This window comes from Polypterus senegalus, chromosome 14 (assembly GCF_016835505.1).
Source record: "Polypterus senegalus isolate Bchr_013 chromosome 14, ASM1683550v1, whole genome shotgun sequence".
NCBI classification, from domain to species: Eukaryota; Metazoa; Chordata; class Cladistia; order Polypteriformes; family Polypteridae; genus Polypterus; species Polypterus senegalus.
In genome coordinates this window covers 90,158,983-90,178,254 of record NC_053167.1, presented here as the reverse complement: position 1 = coordinate 90,178,254, position 19,272 = coordinate 90,158,983, and the positions used below count along the sequence as shown (strand labels likewise).

The window sequence follows — 19,272 nt, the reverse complement described above, 5'->3', positions numbered from 1 at the left end:
ATGCATAGGTGAAGGGCTTAAGCATTTCACTCTTCTAGTGCTCCTGTGTAGAATAAATATCTCCTGTACCGTCATCAGTCCACACCTTGAACCTGTCCCAGTCATTCAATACATAAGACAGAATGTTCCTCCGGATATCAAGAGTGAGCCTGATATGGCCGTGCAATATGTAACAAAGAGAATGGAAAAGGCAGGTGCCATCTCCGGGCATGGAAACCACTCGGTAAGTGATAGTTCTTTGATCGATGGTGATCACCTCGATAGACATGTTAATGGGGGTATGGTTGGAATGATAAAGGAAATGGGTACCTGAACAATGTAAAGTAAGTCTAAAATACCTACACAATAACTATAATCGTAATAAATGAACAATAAAACAGCGGAGAAGCCGTGGATTAAATAAAAAGGCTGTAGTTATCAGCAGGGAGACGTGAATCCCGTGGCGAAGCAAGGAAGGGAATGTAGAGACTGGAGCGACGGACGGCCTTATATAGGCAGGCAGCCAACAATGTGGGAGGCCGCCTCACACGGTGACTGAGCTGCAGGCTATGGACGTATATATGTACGTAAGTAGGATTTAGTTAGCGTTGGGAACCCGCGTACCAAATTTCTTGAAGATGGGCCCATAAGTAACAAAGACCGTTGAAAAGTTCAATATGGCGGCCGACAGTGGCATCATACCACCGAAATGAGTACCAAATTTCAGCCTTCTACCTACATGGGAAGTTGGAGAATTAGTGACGTTGGAAAGTTCAATATGGCGGCTGACAGTGGTGTCATACCACCGAAATAAGTACGTACAGTGGTACCTCGGTATACGTCTGCTTTGGAATAAGTCCAACTTGGTATACGTCCTGTTTAGAGGCGAAATATTTTGCTTGGTATACGACCTTTGTTTGGAATACGACTCGTGTGCTAGAACAACACGTGTGGTATACCGGGCATGAGCCTTCAAAAAAAAAGGGGCAAGTTTTAACCTGTACAGTAATCCCTCGCTATATCGCGCTTCGACTTTCGCAGCTTCACTCTATCGTGGATTTTATATGAAAGCATAACTAAATATATAACGCGGATTTTTTGCTGCTTTGCTGATTCTGTGGACAATGTGTCTTTTTACTTCCTGTACATGCTTCCTCAGTTGGTTTGCCCAGTTGATTTCATACAAGGGACGCTATTGGCGGATGACTGAGAAGCTAACCAATCAGAGCACGCAGTTAAGTTCTCCTGACTGAGAAGCTAACCAATCAGAGCACGTAGTTAAGTTACTGCGTGCTGAATGCAGTGTTAACCAGGAAGTCTCGTCTCGCTCATTCAGCATCAACGTGTTTCGCTGTGTAAAGAGTTAACTTTTGTGCTCTTTTGTGTTTATCTTTGTGCATAGTCAAGCCCTTCATTATGGCTCCAAAACAATCTGCTACTGCTTCAGGGGCCATGCCCAAGTGCAAACGGAAGATGTTAATGATTGCTGAAAAGGTAAACATTTTGGATTTGTTGAAAGCTACGATTCTTTTTATTTAAAAAGTAGGAAAGGAATATAAGATCTACGGCCGCAGTGTCCTTTTAACCAGGGTGCAAAACGAGTTGTAAGTGGATGTAATAAGGCAATAGTCTGGATGGAATCTGATTTAGGGATTTGGATTGAAGACTGCCAGAAGAAGAACAACGGCAGTGCTTCACAATCGCATGAAGAGGCTCCTTTGGAAGAGCTGTAACGCTCTCCTTTGTTGTGCAGTAAAATTAAACTCAATTGTTATCGGACAAGTCATTTTCATTTATTTCATCTAATTGCTTTTGTATTTATTTATTTTAGTATTAGGCAGTGTTTAATTTATTTTATACAACCCCATCAATGTATAATATGCCAATAACAATAGGATTTTTTTTTTCATGGGAACGAATTAATCATTTTCCCATTATTTCTTATGGGAAAAATTAGTTTGGTATAAGTCCTGTTTGGTATAAGTCCAAGGATCTGGAACGGATTAAGGACGTATACCAAGGTACCACTGTACATTGGTTTCGGTTAGCGCAGGGAAGCCTCCTACCAAATTTCATGAAGATGGGGCCATGAATAAGAAAGTTCAACATGGTGGACGTTGTTGACCGTTATGAACGTTACGCGTAGAATTTTGAAATGAAACCTGTTTAACTTTTGTAAGTAAGGTGTAAGGAATGAGCCTGCCAAATTTCAGCCTTCTACCTACACGGGAAGTTGGACAATTAGTGACATTGGAAACTTCAATATGGTGGGCGACAGTGGCGTCATACCACCGAAATAAGTACGTACATCGGTTTTGGTTGGCACAGGGAAGCCGCCTACCAAATTTTGTGAAGATAGGGCTATAAATAAGAAAGTTCAACATGGCGGACATTGTCGACCCTTATGACCGTTACGTGTAGAATTTCGAAATGAAACCTGCTTAACTTTTGTAAGTAAGCTGTAAGGAATAAGCCTGCCAAATTTCAGCCTTCTACCTACACGGGAAGTTGGAGAATTAATGATGAGTGAGTCAGTGAGTCAGTGAGGGCTTTGCCTTTTAATAGTATATATATATATATATATATATATATACATATATATATATATATATATATATATATATATATACAGTATATATATATTAAACTATTCTTATTAATAAAATTAAATTTCATATTTTTCAGTGACCACAAAAAATACAAAAATAAAAATTTCCTTTAAAATACTCAATTTAACTAAAAAATATGTACAAATGCATTTCTTCATAATATGTATGGCATAAAAGAAAATAAAATGCTTCTCATAATTACAAGCCGTCATTATTGCTTAATTATTTTCAGTAATATACCTAGCAGAAACAAAGCTTAATTAAAAAAATAGTTTTCACTATTTCTCTAACAACAAAAAATTAAATATATTCTACCACAATAAATTAACTTGTACTGGCAAATAAACACTGTTTAAATGCAAATATACATGCATTGATAGATTTTAATAATTTTTTATCATTAATTACACTACAGATTTTTTACTGTTAAAATATACATTTACTGTATTTATCTGGGTGTGTTTTTTTCGTCAGTGCATCAGCTAGACATTTGTAATTCGTGTGGTGTAATTATAAACATGGTTTACCATTTTAATTATGTAGTACTTGCTTCTTATCAAAACATATACTGTATGACATACACAAACAAATAACAAACACAGTAGAAATCATTAAAAAATGCAAATGTATCAAATATTTATAAGCTGATTATCAAAAAGACACAAGGCTAACATGCTTAATAGGTTTATAAGTAAAAGACACATTTTGCTGTTACGCTAACAAGCATATTGTTTACTAAGCAGCAATTTCAAATTCTTCATCTTTTCTTTTTCCAATGAAAAATGTATGCTGCTGCACTTAACATAAGCTCATTGTCCAAACTGTAATAATGTCTATTTTAATTAAAGGACAAAATAAAAAGGTCTGATTCCTTTATCTCAGTTTATTACTCCACTTTCTTTAATGCAAAGTCTTATATTTCAATCATCTCTCAATGTTTTGTAAAACAAACCTTGACTTGCTGCTCTTTGCTTACACTAAAGTGCTACCATGTGTAAAGTAACTAAATTACCATAAAGCTTAGAAAAGCAGGGGCTGAAAAGATCGATTTTTGTGATTTACATTTGCAGCCAATCACTTGGACCATCCCTAATTATTAAATTTAAGCGCACCATTTGACACTATTTAACATTCTATTCCACTACACAAGCTGGAAATTGACATTGGACTCACTGACACCTGTCCTTGCCTCTTATTTATCAAACTGATTCTAGTATGTAGGGAAATGTGCTGACAGTACTCCATCATTATACACAGAAGTTAAATATGGTGTCCCACAGGGCTCAGTACTGGGACCTTTTCTTTTTTCATTTTACATGCTTCCATTGGGAACTATCATTAATAAACATGTTAATTTTCACTCATATGCAGATGACACCCAGTTATACATTTCTTTTAGATCAAATAACCTTGCTCTGATGTTATCCTTAATTAGATGTGTTAGTGAGTTAAATAAGTGGGTGGATGAGAACTACTTGTCTTTGAAAACAGAAAAAACAGAAATGTTTATTATTGGAGGGAATGATGCTAATAACAATATTTTTGTCATTATTTAACTCTGTTGGAATGACCATTAGTTTTACAGAATCAGCCTACAATCTAAACATTATCTTTGACAATTATATGTTGTATAAATAGATACAAAACTATCCAAAACAAGTTTTTTTCCATTTTTAAAAAAGTTGGAAAATTATGGCCTTTTCTTAATATGCAGAAAACTAAGAAATTAATTCATGCATTTGTTTGTAGTAGGACTGACTACTGCAATGCAGTGTTCACTGGCTGTTCAAATTGTTGTTTATACAGCTTTCCATTCATTAAAAATGCTGCTGCAACAATTATTACAAGAATAAGAAAGTACAAACACATAACCCCAGTTCTTACGTCCTTACACTGATTCCCAGTTAGGGTTAGGTCAGAATTCAAAATCGTATTTTTAACAGATGAAGCCTTAAATGGTCAGGGCCTTGTTTACTTAATTGAATTTATTATTACTTGCAAACCAGAACACACATTAAGATATCAAGATACCAACCTGCTTATGATTCCAAGGATTAATAAAATAACAGTGGGAGGCTGGGCTTTTAGCTACACGGCTCCAAAGCTGTGGAATGGTCTGCCTGCTACTATGAGGTGCCCCTTCAGTCTCAGCTTTTAAGTCCAAGTTGAAGATGGACTATTACATTTTAGCACACCCCAATTTCAACTGCTGATTAGCTATGCTTACTACATCTCTGTTGTAAAACATTAGTACTAGTTCTATTTCTGTTCTTGGTATCCTCATGTGGAACTTGGTCCCACTACTCTACTGTCAAGTTGTTTGCCTCCCTACAATTAAGTAATCCACGATAAAGGAATGCTGGAATTATCTGGTAGAAGGGTCCTTTCATCCGATTGGCTGGTCCAACACTGATTCAGCTGTAGAATGGCCAGTAAGGGGTAGGTGGCTTGTTGGCCGAGGTATCCAGGACACTGACTATGGTTGGCTTGTCTGGCTGCTTTCCTACAATCTGGCCATGGTTGTACAATTAGATGTTGAACAGATATTGTTTTTCATTTATGTTAATTAGTTTATAAATTGCTTTTGATGTACTTTAACAAATATGTATTCTCATATGTGATCGTTCTACGTTTAGTGAGTGGTATGATCTATTCTTGTATTTTGCCTTGAGTTGTTAAAGCGCTCTGTGCCTGCACTTCATGAGGAGCACTATACAAGAGCAAAGTAGTTTGTACTGTTGTATTTCTGAGGTGACAATGATAGATTGGCCATCTAGCTCTGTGAAGAGGATTACTAGTGTTCTGTTTTATGTATTATATTTACTCCATTTGTAGATACCTATTGCTTATTACTTCTAAGAGTAGTTTTACTGCACCATACTTTTTACTTTTACTTGAGTACATTTGTGAAGAAGAAACGCTACTCTTACTCCGCTACATTGGGCAACACTCAACTCGTTACTGTTTTCCATTTACACATTAGATACGCTATATTTTTGCCAGAGAGAAGTCGCCAATGGATCTACTGCATGACTGTTTCACCAATCAGATGTAGCAACAATAATCACATGACTACGTTTTGCCAATCAGACTTGGCAACAATAATCACATGACTCCGTTTCACCAATCAGACGTAGCCATGCAGTCACATGACCACACACAAACTTCCTGCAACTGCAGCCTGTGAGAGACTTTTTAGTAATGCAGGGCTCCTGCTCACTGTTAAATGGTCACAGCTTCACTGCAAGAACCTTGAGAGCCAACTCCTGCTGAAGCTTAGTCATCACTTAACTGAGTGAAGAACAAGCACATTTTAACCAAACATGCACAGACACAGACAGTCACAGTAAAGTGAGACTTCTTGTACGTGCACAAGCTGCCTTGTTCTAATGTTATTTTCTATCAGCTGTGCTATTTGGAGGGCACGTGTGTGACGATATCAGTCCCCTACAGACTCCCTCCTCCCACATGGTAGTCTGCTGAACCCACACTGTCAATAGTTATGACGAGATGAGCTGACATATGAGGATAATTCACTGATGAGGCCAGAGGCTTTTATTAAAAACCAGTCAAAACAAAAGTAAAATCAACAAAAGTGTCAATGGTGCAGTGTTCTAAAAAAACAGTACATATGTAAATCCATAAAACTCATTGTGAAAAGTGGGGATAAAAAAAATCAATAAATAAATCAGTCAAAAATCTGAGGTTAAAAATCAAGGTTAAAATGCAGACTAACTCCTCCTGATCTCAGCCCACCTCCTTCTCATTCTCCCCGACTCACCCATTGCTCGCGTAGCCGGCGGAGATTCAGCAGCCACGAGCTCCTTTCATGCCGACCCCCGTCTTGGCTGCCTCCAGGCATCACGGCCGGACAGTCCGAGATTGGCTCTCCTCCCTTCTTCCTTCGCACTCACGTGGTCGCACCTCAGAAGCCTAGGTTGGGCACCTACCTTGCTCGCCACACTCCACCGGAATGTTCAGTGGGGTGACCTAGCCCCTTCATGTCTTTTAACCTCTTTTCTTTTCTCCTTTTCTTTGATTTCCCCTTCTTTTTTTGTACCGTCCCGTATATATACACTCCCGTCTCCGTAGGCCTTAATCACACGTCACAGGAAGCCAATGAAGCAATTAAGAACGCACATGCAGGTGTGACTCGCTCCAACTACCTCATTAACTCCCCTCAGTTGTGCAATTGCACCCACGGAGAGTGACACTGCTTTATGGATTTGAAACTAGCCTTTTTTTTTTTTGAAGTCGTGGACTGTTTGCACTGTTCAAACATACATGTTATCTGCTGTCGGTATTGGCTTTAAAAGCTTTGTTGTGAAAAACTGAGATTTGGAAATTTGTATTATTTGTGCATCTTTATTTTTACTCATTTTTTCATTTTATTATTTGGAAATAGCAGAATTTGCACATTATTATATATTTCTGTCTGTCTTATTACAACATTTCTAAAAAAAATAAATAATTTATTATGTTCAAACAGTTACTTAGTACTTGAGTCGTCCTTTCACCAAACACTTTTTTACTCTTACTTGAGTAATTTTTTGGATGACTACATTTTACCTTTACTTCAGCAATATTATTTTGAAGTAATGCTACTCTTACGTGAGTACAAGTTTTGGCTGCTGTACCCACCTCTGCCTATTGCATGTCCAATCTGGGAGGCTGTCAAAAAACAGTGCCTGTTAATGTCTATTGAGGCAGCCTGTTCTTTCAGCCGAATGTGGCATTCCTTATGTGGTTTAGCTATACAAGAAATAATTTGTTGTTGGTAGTGGTTAGCTGTATCCCACCCCCAAAATTTTGACATATGCAACGTGTTTTCTGAATTTAATTCCTATATAAGTACTGTCTAACTATAGATAGTATAATTATTTGCTCCTCTATAACAAAAGCTTTATTTAAATATGCCTACCATATTTTATAGTCAGTTATGTAGGGAAAATGAAAGTGAAAAAAAAATTGTAAATTAAGTAATGGTATATTTCATAACATTTCTTCAGATACTACTTTAGATATTAAATTTATTCCATTATGTAGAAACATCTTTTGTGACATGGCTTACCTGATGTTAAGTTTTGTTTCCTGGCTTTCAGCATAATGAAACAGCAAAGCAAATACAAATGCTGAACATGAAAATGAGATTTTTTTTAATTTTAAGATTATTTAGCATTTTCACTTTTAATCCACTGTGCCATGTGTTTGATTAAGAATAGCTGCTTTACCGCTGTATGATTTTTCTGATTCTCTCTAGTGAAATTGCTTGTAACCATTGAATATCTTTTCAAATTTAATACTGGAAGACAGGGAGATATTTTATTGCAGTGCATGCCGGCAGTGGAACTGATTTATAATTTGCTTAGGTAGCAGTCCTCTCATATGCTGGTATACACGTGTCACTTCATTTTTAATATCAGTAAACATGGGGTGGTGCATTTGACAGGATTGTGTATAGTATATGTAGATTTGCATAACAGAACACCATATCCTGAGCATAACATAATTTGTGTTGTGCCATTTGTGTTGTGCCATGCTGTCTAAATATAAATATAGTTTGGTTCAAGCTCTTCTTGAATTTCTCACGTAGTACAGTGAATACTTCTGCTGACCATCAGTATGAGATATGCATATTCTGTATGAGTTTTTCTCTAAGCACCTCAGTTCTCCTCCCATATCCATAATTTGTGCAGGTTAGGTTGAATCATGACTGTAAAAAGGCCAAAAGTGGATGTATGAGTATGCCCTGTTTATTAGGTGTATTGCCTGATGGCCTTTTTAATCTGTTATGTACACTATACTGATTAACAAGCATTAACATACATTGTACAGTATATATATGTGTATATATGTAGATATGTATATATATGTAGATCTGTATATATATGTATATATGTGTCTGTGTATATATATATATGTGTGTGTGTATATATGTTGATATGTGTATATATGTATATATATGTAGATGTGTATATGTATATATATATATATATATATATATATATATATAGATATATATATATATATATATATATATATATAGATATGTGTATGTGTGGATATGTTTATATGTATATATGTATATGTATATATGTTTATATGTGTGTGTGTCTGTGTGTGTGTGTATATATAAATATATATATATGACAGCAACACTCATAACAGTGACACAACAATTACATTGACAATCATGTTACGTTATTTTTAAAATGTTTCCTTTTCTTTTTCATAACTTCTTTAACACACTACTTCTCCGCTGCTATATATATTAGAATAGAAGGGTATTACAATGTAATTTACAACATGTGTTAGTGCCATTTCTATAATATAACCGGTACGGAAGCCAGACTGGAAATTCTGAAATAAATTGTGACATGCAGGGTGAGTCTGAAGCTGATTGGCAACTGTATTTTCAAGTATTTTAGAGAGAAATGGTAACTTTGAAATAGGTCTATAATTATTAAGTGCATGTGGGTCTAGGTTTGACTATTTAAGTAAGTGTTTGATAACACTTTCAGTGTATCAGGCACTACACCATTCAGTAAAAAGCTATTGATAAAGTTAATGGTTTAAGGGAACAAGTAGTAGGTTTGATTTTAGAAATTAAAGTTATGACTTCCTGATCTGTTACAAGATCACAGTTTTTAAAGTGGTGTTTGCCAAGCTAGTATTAGGTTTTCAATGTGATGCTGAGATCTGGGATCATATATTTTTGATTTTCTCATAAACGAAATTCATAAAGTCTGTACTGCTAATGTCTGTTGATATTTTGCACTCTCGTTCTGAATTCTAATTTGTTAGATTAGCCACTGTTCTAAACAGTATACTAGGATTATTATTGTTGTTATTTATAATTTTAGAATAGCATTCCAAGTGGGCTTTAATACTCTACAGTTTGAAAGAACTGTAGCTTTGTTGCTCTCCATCTATGCTTCAGTTTTCAACACTCTAATTTAAGAGTTCAAGTGCTCTAATTAAACCAGGGCAAGTTTCTATGTGCTTAAATCAATTTTGTTTTAAGGGGAGCTACTGTATCCAGAGCTTCTGTCAATGTCACACTATAATTTGATGTTAGCTGATTTCAGTTGTTTTCCATATTTACTCTTGACATATATCTTCAAACTTTGAAGCAGAATTACAATCTAGATGTTGCACTATCTTTGTTTTAAGCTGTGAATGTATTGGTAAGGTAGACCCAAATCAAATGTAATTAAGTTGTGATCAGAAATAACTTCATTGAGTAATATTTAAATTTTTGAATTTCAGCTCTGTAAGTTATAATTAGATCTAATGTGTGGTTATAATTATGAGTTAGACCATTGACAATAGTGAGTTTAACAAATAAGTAAAATATTTGCTAAAAGTGTCAGTTTCCACATCAATGAGTACATTAAAATCCATCATCAACACTACAAGATCATGACTTGTAGCTAAATCAGATAAAAGGCTGTAAAATTCCGTCATGAACCATGAATATGGTCCTGGTGGTCTGTAGACTAGCATTACTAGAATCTGTTTAAACATCTGTGACTCAAAGGATGTAAATTTGCCAAAATTTCTAGAAGTGATGTGCATTTTGTCACAATGAATTATTCCAAAGCCACCTCATCAACCAGTATACCTAGATTTATGAAGGAATGTGTATCCTTTTCGTGACGCCTCACCTAAGGGAACTGTGTCAGATTTACTAAGCCAGGTTTCATTAAGACCAGCTAGTAATCCAATAAATACAGAAATGTGCAAAACATTTGTTCAGACATTTTTACTACTTGATATCTAGGAGGGAAAATGCAACATGAGTATCACAGGGCAAGCAGACATCGGCAGCAGGGACAATTTAGAATCACAAATCAAGCCGATACAGACATGTGTAGAACATGCAAAAATCCTGTAGAAATCAACCAGGCCAGAAATTAATCAGTCCCAATGTGCTGTAAAATGGCAATTTGAAGATATCTATATATTTTTGCATCTGACTTCCACTTTAAAATGTTTACATTTATTTTATGCAGTTGAAAAAGTTTTCACAATGCAACCCCACTTCCCATAAGCTATATCATAAAGCACAAATAATTTTTAGGATAGTTATTTTTTAAAATGTATAAAATATGCTTCACTTTAGAATGCAATTTATTTGGCAAATTAATATATATACCATGATACTAAAGAAAAAACTTTGACTTAAAAATACCAGACTTATCCTTTAACTTAACAAGTACATCTTTAGCATGTGGCATGAAAACTAGAGTACCTACAGGGGAACCCTAAACAAATACTGTACAGGTAGAATAATCAAATTCTACATAGATAAAAACTAGGTAGCTTTAACTGTTAAGTCCCATGAAAATAAGAGGGTAACAGTTAAGAAAAAATTGTAATTGTATTGTGCAATGTAATATTGCTGATAATGCAGACATCACCCTTAAATTGTTCTGATGGCATGTTTAAAGAAAGAGAAAGGATTGAAAAGAGCCACATTCTTAAGAACATCATTTCTGTTACAAAACCTACCAGAAAGAGAAAATACATTTTTTATTTTGTGAATATTTTGCAGTTGAAGTGATCCGTAGCACGTCAGTTGCAACAGTAAATAATCAGGTTGCATACTTTGTTGAGAATAAGGTGCTGCTGTTGTAATTTAAAAGGGTAAACAGAAATAAGAGTTGAGAAACAGACTAAATTTATCCTAACATTTTTATCCTAAGAAGTTAGTGATCATATATGAAATGCTGCTAAGAGTTGATGTTTTGCAGTATATTCAAGCTGTCTGAATTTGAGATACAGTAAGATGAATATGAAGCAAAGGTACAATATGTTGTCTTTTATCTCTGGGCATTTATATTCTAATGTCTTATAGGTAATACCACTTAGTGCATTCTGTCATTTAGTGCGTTTTTCAGAGATCATTACAGTATAAATTGGGAAAATTTCCAAAGACTGGAAGGTAGCTAAAACGGTAACATAGAGCATTAATTAAAAGCAAGTTAATTTCATTTGTATTGCATATATGTCGATTAATAAAAGAAATTGCCTACAAAAGGCTCAATTGTTATCACTGGCTTGAAGGCCCTAGCCTAATCCTGTGTGGTATCACATGAATCATCAAGAGGCAGTTCATTTTAAGATTGGCTGCCTCTCTGAGGCAAACACAAGGTGGCTATAGAAGAAGAAAGTGAAGAATCCAGATTTGCAGAAGCTGTTTCCAGGAAGAACCTCCCATTCCTATTGTCCCAACATCTGTGGCCCGAGGAATGCACCTTTGCTAACCAGGGTCACACATTTAATCTTAATGTGCATCATTCTCATTTTGAGTGACAAATGGTAGAGTTAAAAACTAGATAGAACACAAAGTCTAATTTAAGTGTTACAAAATTGCATTTTCAAATTTTTACAATATTATTATAGACATTTTGAATATATAGTAATTCAATTGTTTTGTTTTACTGAATGACATTTTCTTTCCATTTTTTGAATGTTAGAGTATGTACATTAAACTAGTTTATGCTGTTTATTTAATAACCATTTATTGAGAACTTCTGTGAAATGGCCTATCAGTCCAAGGCAGCTGTTTATTTTTAGACTCTTTTAAAATGCCTCCACTTGATCTCTATTTAGATTGAGTAGATTCAAATCAGTCACTTTCTCTGCTTATGTTTTACCTTTCAGTCTAGGTATATATCTAGTAGATCTTCTTTAAAATGTCCCTGCTTTTTTGTTCCTTTATAATAAGACTGATGTGGCATCACAGCCTTGCTGTATAGCGTAACCATAACAGAATGCTACATATGACCTATCATCAAAAATAGCTGGTCTGTCTAATCACTTTTCTATGCTGTCTTATGAACAATGATGAGTCTTTTGTGAAATGCACTGCATAATTTAAATAACGGTTCAATTACCTGGCTTAAGACATCTATTCTTAATCTGTATTTTCACACCTTCTTTCACTACAAAGGGTTGCACGTTAAAATATATGCGCTCATCATACTTTCCAGTTTACTGGAAAAATAAGATTTAGCAAAAATGCTGAATTTGTCATAATATTACATGATAAAATGTACTTACAAAATTTCATTCCATCCATTTTCCAGTTCAAGATTGCTGGGGAGTGGGAGATCATTGCACCAGCACAGGGTACAAGATAAGAACCAATTCCAGATTGGGCTCTAATCCATCACAAGACACAATTGCACATACCTCATCACATATATGGTGCCAAAGTAGTTATGAGTATGTGTTAAGCTACGCATTTTTTTTATGTAGAAAGAATTAAAAGTATCTGAAGAAAACCAATACAGATATGGGGAAAACATGTATATTCCACACAGAAAGTGACAAAACTGAGATTTGATCTCAGGGACATAGAGCTGGGAAACAGCAGGGCTAACAACTGCACCTTGAGCAATAAAAATATTAAAATAAAATAGAAAAGAGAAGAGCATTAACTCTAAATAGATCAATTATACTTTAGGGTTGCAATTTCTCCTTGAAACTCCAGATAAAAGTGTATTTGTGAGTCAGAAATAAAAAGTATGCCTCAGCATCTTAAAGCAGTGAAGCAGCCAATCAGGGGTAATTTCATTCCTCCCTAAATTGTAAGGCTTTTTTTTTTTTTAAAGTGACCAGCATAACCCTGATACAAGTGCATGATGTTATGTCTGGTATTTGTTGAGAAATGTCACACTGTTTTCATGCATCTATTTAGAAAACCCAAAGGCCCACAGTTGGGATCCCCAATCTAATTTCCATTAACCTTATTGCCAAGTCTAGAGCCAAATTTGTACAACTTTCAGGATGCTCAGTGGGGACTCTTCATAACAGAACTACGTTCTGTGTGGTTTTCAGAGCTTTTGAATTTTGTTTATTTATCGATTTTAGTATCTTAAAAACATATTAAAAAATTAATTACCTTCTGTTTAAAAACCTCATAATACTAGTATGTCATAATACTAAGTGGTATTAAAGACAATGTACACATTATTAGTTTCAGCCTGCAGAATTTACAGAGAAAGAATTGGGTGTAAATTGTCAGATACAAATTCAGTTTACAGAGAAGCAGGCATTTTTCAGGTTGCTTTTTGCTATGAGGAGGTTTATTTTGTTAAAAAACAAAAAGCAACTAACAAAGTCAATGGATTACTATTTGAGAGTCAAGCATTTGTGAGTGTAAATGTTGGTGGTCTGGCTGCGATTGCTGCAAAAACAAGAAGGAGAAAACACAATCTTGTGCTATTGTATGCCTCCTTGCTATTTTTTTTTTTTTGTAATCCATGCAGCAGTTTTGGCAGGGATTTATTTTAAGTTTGGACAACAAGTATTCCTTCCACATGCAGGGAACCAAGCTGATGACAACAAGGCCATTCATGGTGGAATCACAAATAAAAGCTATGGATCTCTCTACCGCTTGTCTTTTTTAATCAATTAAAGAAAAAAATAGTTTTCATGAAGTGCAGTCGAACAGGGACACACAGAAAGGGGGGAGCTGTGCCTCCACGCAGAATGATTGAGGGAGGCGGAGAGGAAACAGAGCGCTCCATCAGATCAAATGAGGTGAAAATAATTCAGGCATTAATCAAATGAGAACGAAAAGGAGGGTTTTTTCTTTTTTTTTTTTCTTCTTTTTTTCCTACGGAAGCTGAAAAGAGAAGGTGTGAATGAAAAACGTGTGACTGCAAGATAGAGGAAAAAAAAACAAGACGCTTTTCAAATAATGTCTCATGGAAATATTGCTTTTTCGGCAGACCAGGTCAGTCTTTAAAACAAGTTTAAATATTTCCAATCCATTTGTAGCTGATTTTTTTCCGTTTGCATTTTAGTTGTATTATTATTGTTCTTTTGTGTCGAAGCTGTACATGGTTGAAAAAACTTTCTCAAATTCCAAAGGCACCAAAGAGAGCGAGCAGAGTGAGTTTTTTGGAGCTATCAAAGCATCAATTGTGCTAAGCTGCCCAGACGACGGTGCAAGGTCCCAAAAGAATTGAATTAATCAAGACAAGCTATTGTTAAGGATGCCTTATTTTTCCACGATCATTCAGAGTGTCCGTGACGACTCAATAGGCCCTTCACCATGTGACCTGAAGGGGGAAAGCTCTTTAAAAACCAGCCCACGTGTGACCAAGTTGAAAAGTTTTTATAACTAATTGCAATGGGTAGTGCTGGTTGTGATGGTGGGCAGAAACAGATATTTCTTTTTTTTAGGAAGTGGGCTGGGTATGTGATGGCAAAGGAGAGAGAGAAAGGGACAGGAGAAGAGAGAAACTTTTCTCATTTTTTTCCTTGGGGGGAAAAAGTGGTCTTGGCTTGTATTTATGGGGGTTCTTCCTCTTTTTCTTTTAATGCCTTGGGGTCTTGACAGTTAAACAATTCTAAGGAAGATTTGTTTAAAAAAAATACATAGATATCCGTTATGGCATATTGTCCCTCACGGATTTATATCGAGAGCCAAGTCCCGTCACACCCTATCGTTTGCTTCTGTCACAGCAGAGGTGTCTTCTTTTGGTAAAATAGCAGGTTCATTTTCTTAAGAAAAACAAAATACATAAAATCATTAAAAAAAGATCTATCAAAATTTCATGCCAAGGAAAGAAATGGGTTTTCTTGCGGTAGGTGAATAATCATTCTGTGTAGTGATACTTTAACTAATAGTTTTTGTCCTAGTGGCTTGCTTTGTTTAACTATGACAACTTTTATATTTTAGCATTTCTATGTTACTAATTATGAGAGTGATGTGTTTTTTCAGTGTGAAAGTGAAATTTTCTCTTTTTTGTTCATAAATATGGTACATGTAGCTTACTTTTTGTTTTTCTGGCTTGGAATCATTGTGCTGATATATGCTACTGGGATGGCTTTCTCCTCTGTGCATTACAATTAACACTATAATTGAAATCAGTCTTTAATTTTCTTGTTTTCACATTTTCCACGAAGTAGATAGTGAAGAGTAAGATGATGCTCAGCTTGTTTTGACTTTCACATATCATTCGATACTAAGATTATAGAATGTTATTTCTTGGGTTACAGCTGGGCAGGCAATTTTAAAAATTAATAACATTGCATTGACGCTTTCATTTTTAAAAGCAATATAGTTTTAAGTCTGGCTAATTTATTTATATATAATCAATCAGATTTAACTTTTAGTATGATTTTAATAGATTACCATTATAGAGCAATGTCTTACATGCAGTTTAGCACCTGTACATTTGACTTTGATTTCTGATTTTAGTTTATTTGTTTAAGGCAGGCTTGTCCTTTTCTTACTTTGCTGTTACAGTGCCATTGCATGCATTCTGATGGCAGGATAAATGAAACTTTTAAAAATCTTTATCCACACCAAAATGTCTGAACAAAGTTTCATCTGAGCTTAATGATGGCTCTTATCTCAATGAAAATTTCACACTGCATCTGTCGAAGTCGTTAGCTGTTATAGTCTGAAGGCCATATTAGAATATGATTTTGTCTTTGTGTGACATTCTAATTTATGCCTTTGTAATATTTTTATTTACTGTTTTCCTTCTTAGCTGTTCAGTTTTAATTTTATCATCACTTACCATTTACTTTTTTATTAGTCTAGTCAGCTTTACATTAGTGCCAAAATGATAAATATAAACATACAGCTTGTAGTCCAGCTCACATAACGGTTTGGAAATAAAGTTTCTTGTACTATTTAGCATACGATCATTTAAATCAAAAGCTATTGGGTGTCTTGAAAGGTTTTACTTTCACTTCATAGATGCAGCTTAGCATACTATTACTTGAATAATTAAGCTGCACTTTAGTTTCGGTCACAGTTATCTTTTTTATTTGATTAAATTGCAATTAGGTTCATTTTGGTTAATTGCTGGATTTAGGATTTCTGCTGGAATTTTTTAAAAAATTCTTAACATTTAATCCATTATAGGTAGACAGGAATTAACAAGGTATCATAACTGTTTAAACACAAACATTATTTAGTAATACATGTTCACATATATTATTATTATTATAGAAAAATTCTCCTTGCATTTGTATATTAAGGTAAGCTTAAAGTATTACTATCTTGATAAAATATGACATTGTACATAGTACATTTCTAACCTATAATTGATTCCTGTAAATAATTTTTCATAAAATAAGTGATTTGAAATTGCATCAGTAGTCTTAATTTCAATTACAGTTTATATGGGAATTGCTTTGACTTTATAAAACTTGTTGAAAACATGATTTAGAGCAAATTACCTAAAATATTTTTGATGCAAGTGTTTTTGATGATATGTAATATGCAGTAAATTTTAACTTATTTCAGAGGGCAAGCCAATAATAACGTTTGATACATAGTTTCCTTTTTATTTTAAAAGTTGTCAAGTACTTCACTGACATCTTGGCCCTACATGAATTATAGTTGTGTTCCTCTGTTGCCTTCATAATGTGTAAGAAGCACATGCTGAAAGCCATTGTGGAATGTATATGTGGTTGAAAATGGTCTGTGAGTCTAATCTTGTATCCTGGCACGCAAATTAAATGATTCACAGGAGCAGTGCTGTACAATACAGAGAAGTAGGAAAATATGTGATTATGCAAAATTTGTCAACAGTCTATCTATCTATCTATCTATCTATCTATCTATCTATCTATCTATCTATCTATCTATCTATCTATCTATCTAGCTATTTATTTTGTGGCAAGTATTAAAGGTTAATGACTAAAGAATTGGACATTAAACCACTGCAAACTCTCTCTTCTGATATTTTGTGCCCCAGAACAAGTCACTAAGCCTGCCTTTAAGCCATTATAAACAATATCTATGTGAGCATCATTAATGGATCCCGATCTTGTAAGTAATATTGGGTGCCTGCATCTCATACAGCCAAAATTGCTCAACTTTTGGTAGATGAAAACAGAAAATGTATGTATCAGTCCACTTACCCATTCCTACATACAGCACAGCTTTGAGGGAAAAATAGGCTACAGGTCTCTCAATCTCTCTTTACCTCTCTTGCTTGCTCACCTCTCCAAATCTAATTCCTATCTTCTTTCAATATATAACTACATGAGCTGTGCATCAGTAAAAAATACAGTCGGGGATAATTTACTAAAATTCTTATTTTTCCAGTTTTGCCTCTTCTGTTTGCAATAAATGACTACTTCACAAATTTTTATTGTCTGAGAAAACTAAAACTTCTAATCATGATGTGATGCTAATGAAATTTTGTGACTACGATTTAGTGAATACAGTTTATTTAAATTTGTGTTTCAAAGCCTGTTTTAATTACAGTTCTAATAAATGAAAGAGCAGTTATATTATGTAAATCTTTTCTTATTAAATACGAGAGACAATGTATATTCAAGAAAACTTGGCCAACAAGATTTTAAGGAATTAAGTCTCTAAACATTAATGTTTTCTGATTCTTCCTTATAGTCCAATTTCAATAATCAAATTGTAGGTTATTTGTCTTACTGGCATTTTTAAGAGCAGTGTGGTTATTATCTACTGTCTCAGAGGACACTGACTTGGGACATGCTTGGATAATAATTGGAATAATTAGAAAGGGAGGAATTTTCTTATAGCAAGTGACAAGCCCCCAGTATAGAAATATAATTATTACATATTATCATGCATTACTTTACCTTTTTTGTCTTGTGTTACTTTAATGCATTTCATTAACATGAAAAGTGGTTTGAAACATACAAAATAATACTACTACTACTAATTATCATAATACAGAAGTATTAAAGGGAATACATTTGTCTTTCAGAGAAATGTAATGAAGTTATGATTCCATCTACCTCATCAGTATAATTTCTTCAAAAACTAATTTCATAACAATTAATAACAAATATTTTGTTATCCTGAGGCCAGCTAACAGTTCAGTTTTTCAGTTTAGTCTTTTTCAAACCACAGAAAATACGTTAAAAATAAGCATGGATGTTTCTATTAGAAATTAGGTGTTCAGTGCAAAGAGAACTTTTAAATATATAAATAAAGGTAAGAACGTCTTTAATGGAGCAATTCTTTTTCTTTTCTGTGGTCATCATTGGGTACTATTAATAAGGATATTTGGAAAATCTTTAAATTGTAATATTGGTTGCTGTGTCCAGTGTATTCAGTGAACATCACTGAAAAGAAGTCTAGTGTACTTCACGTGTAATGAATGACTGATACACAACTCTTACAGTAATGCATCTTGCTACATTAATTCAAGACATTAAGCCATAAAGTAATGTTGCCATTAATACTTTTGAAAATTATATCAGTCACATAGATGTAGCATTGGCTACTTATTTGAGTTTGCTTTTTTCTTGGGACATGACAAATTGAACAATATTGTTCTTATATGATAAGTAAAAAAAACCCCTCCTTTTTCTGCCTTCCAATCTGCTTTTTTTCTGCCTGCTAGGGTAAGATGTCAAAGATGCCAGTGGCATCTGAACTCCTTTATTATGAAGTTTAAATGAGAGGTTGTTAAGTGAAACATATGGGTGGTTTGAGGCTATTTGTGCAGCCAATCCTGTGAATGCCACTGGCAGAATTCTCCACATGACATCCATGTCCCTGTCCCTGAACTCAGAAGTCAGAACGTGACCATAAACATGAAAATGATTTTCAAAAACCTGTTGTGATAACTGCTGCAACAACAGCAAGGGGTTTTATGTTATTGTTTTTTTGTAATTTTTGCATTGTGTAGATGTGCGCATTTGTATGATTAGC

General features: G+C 34.5%; 1 protein-coding gene across 3 annotated transcripts in view; it reads left to right on the top strand.

The window, feature by feature from the left end:
* The window catches only part of slc6a9 (solute carrier family 6 member 9), a 171,570-nt gene that overhangs the window by 86,704 nt on the left and 65,594 nt on the right, over positions 1–19,272 (top strand). The window contains exon 1 of one of the 3 annotated variants that reach the window (XM_039735995.1): positions 13,930–14,337. The exons of 1 other annotated variant lie outside the window; for it this stretch is intronic. In XM_039735995.1, coding sequence (XP_039591929.1) covers positions 14,302–14,337 — 36 coding nt within the window. In that variant the 5' untranslated portion in view covers positions 13,930–14,301. Of the gene's footprint in view, positions 1–13,929; positions 14,338–14,877; positions 15,194–19,272 lie in introns of those variants that run through there. One more of the 3 variants, XM_039735997.1, reaches the window with a different exon arrangement.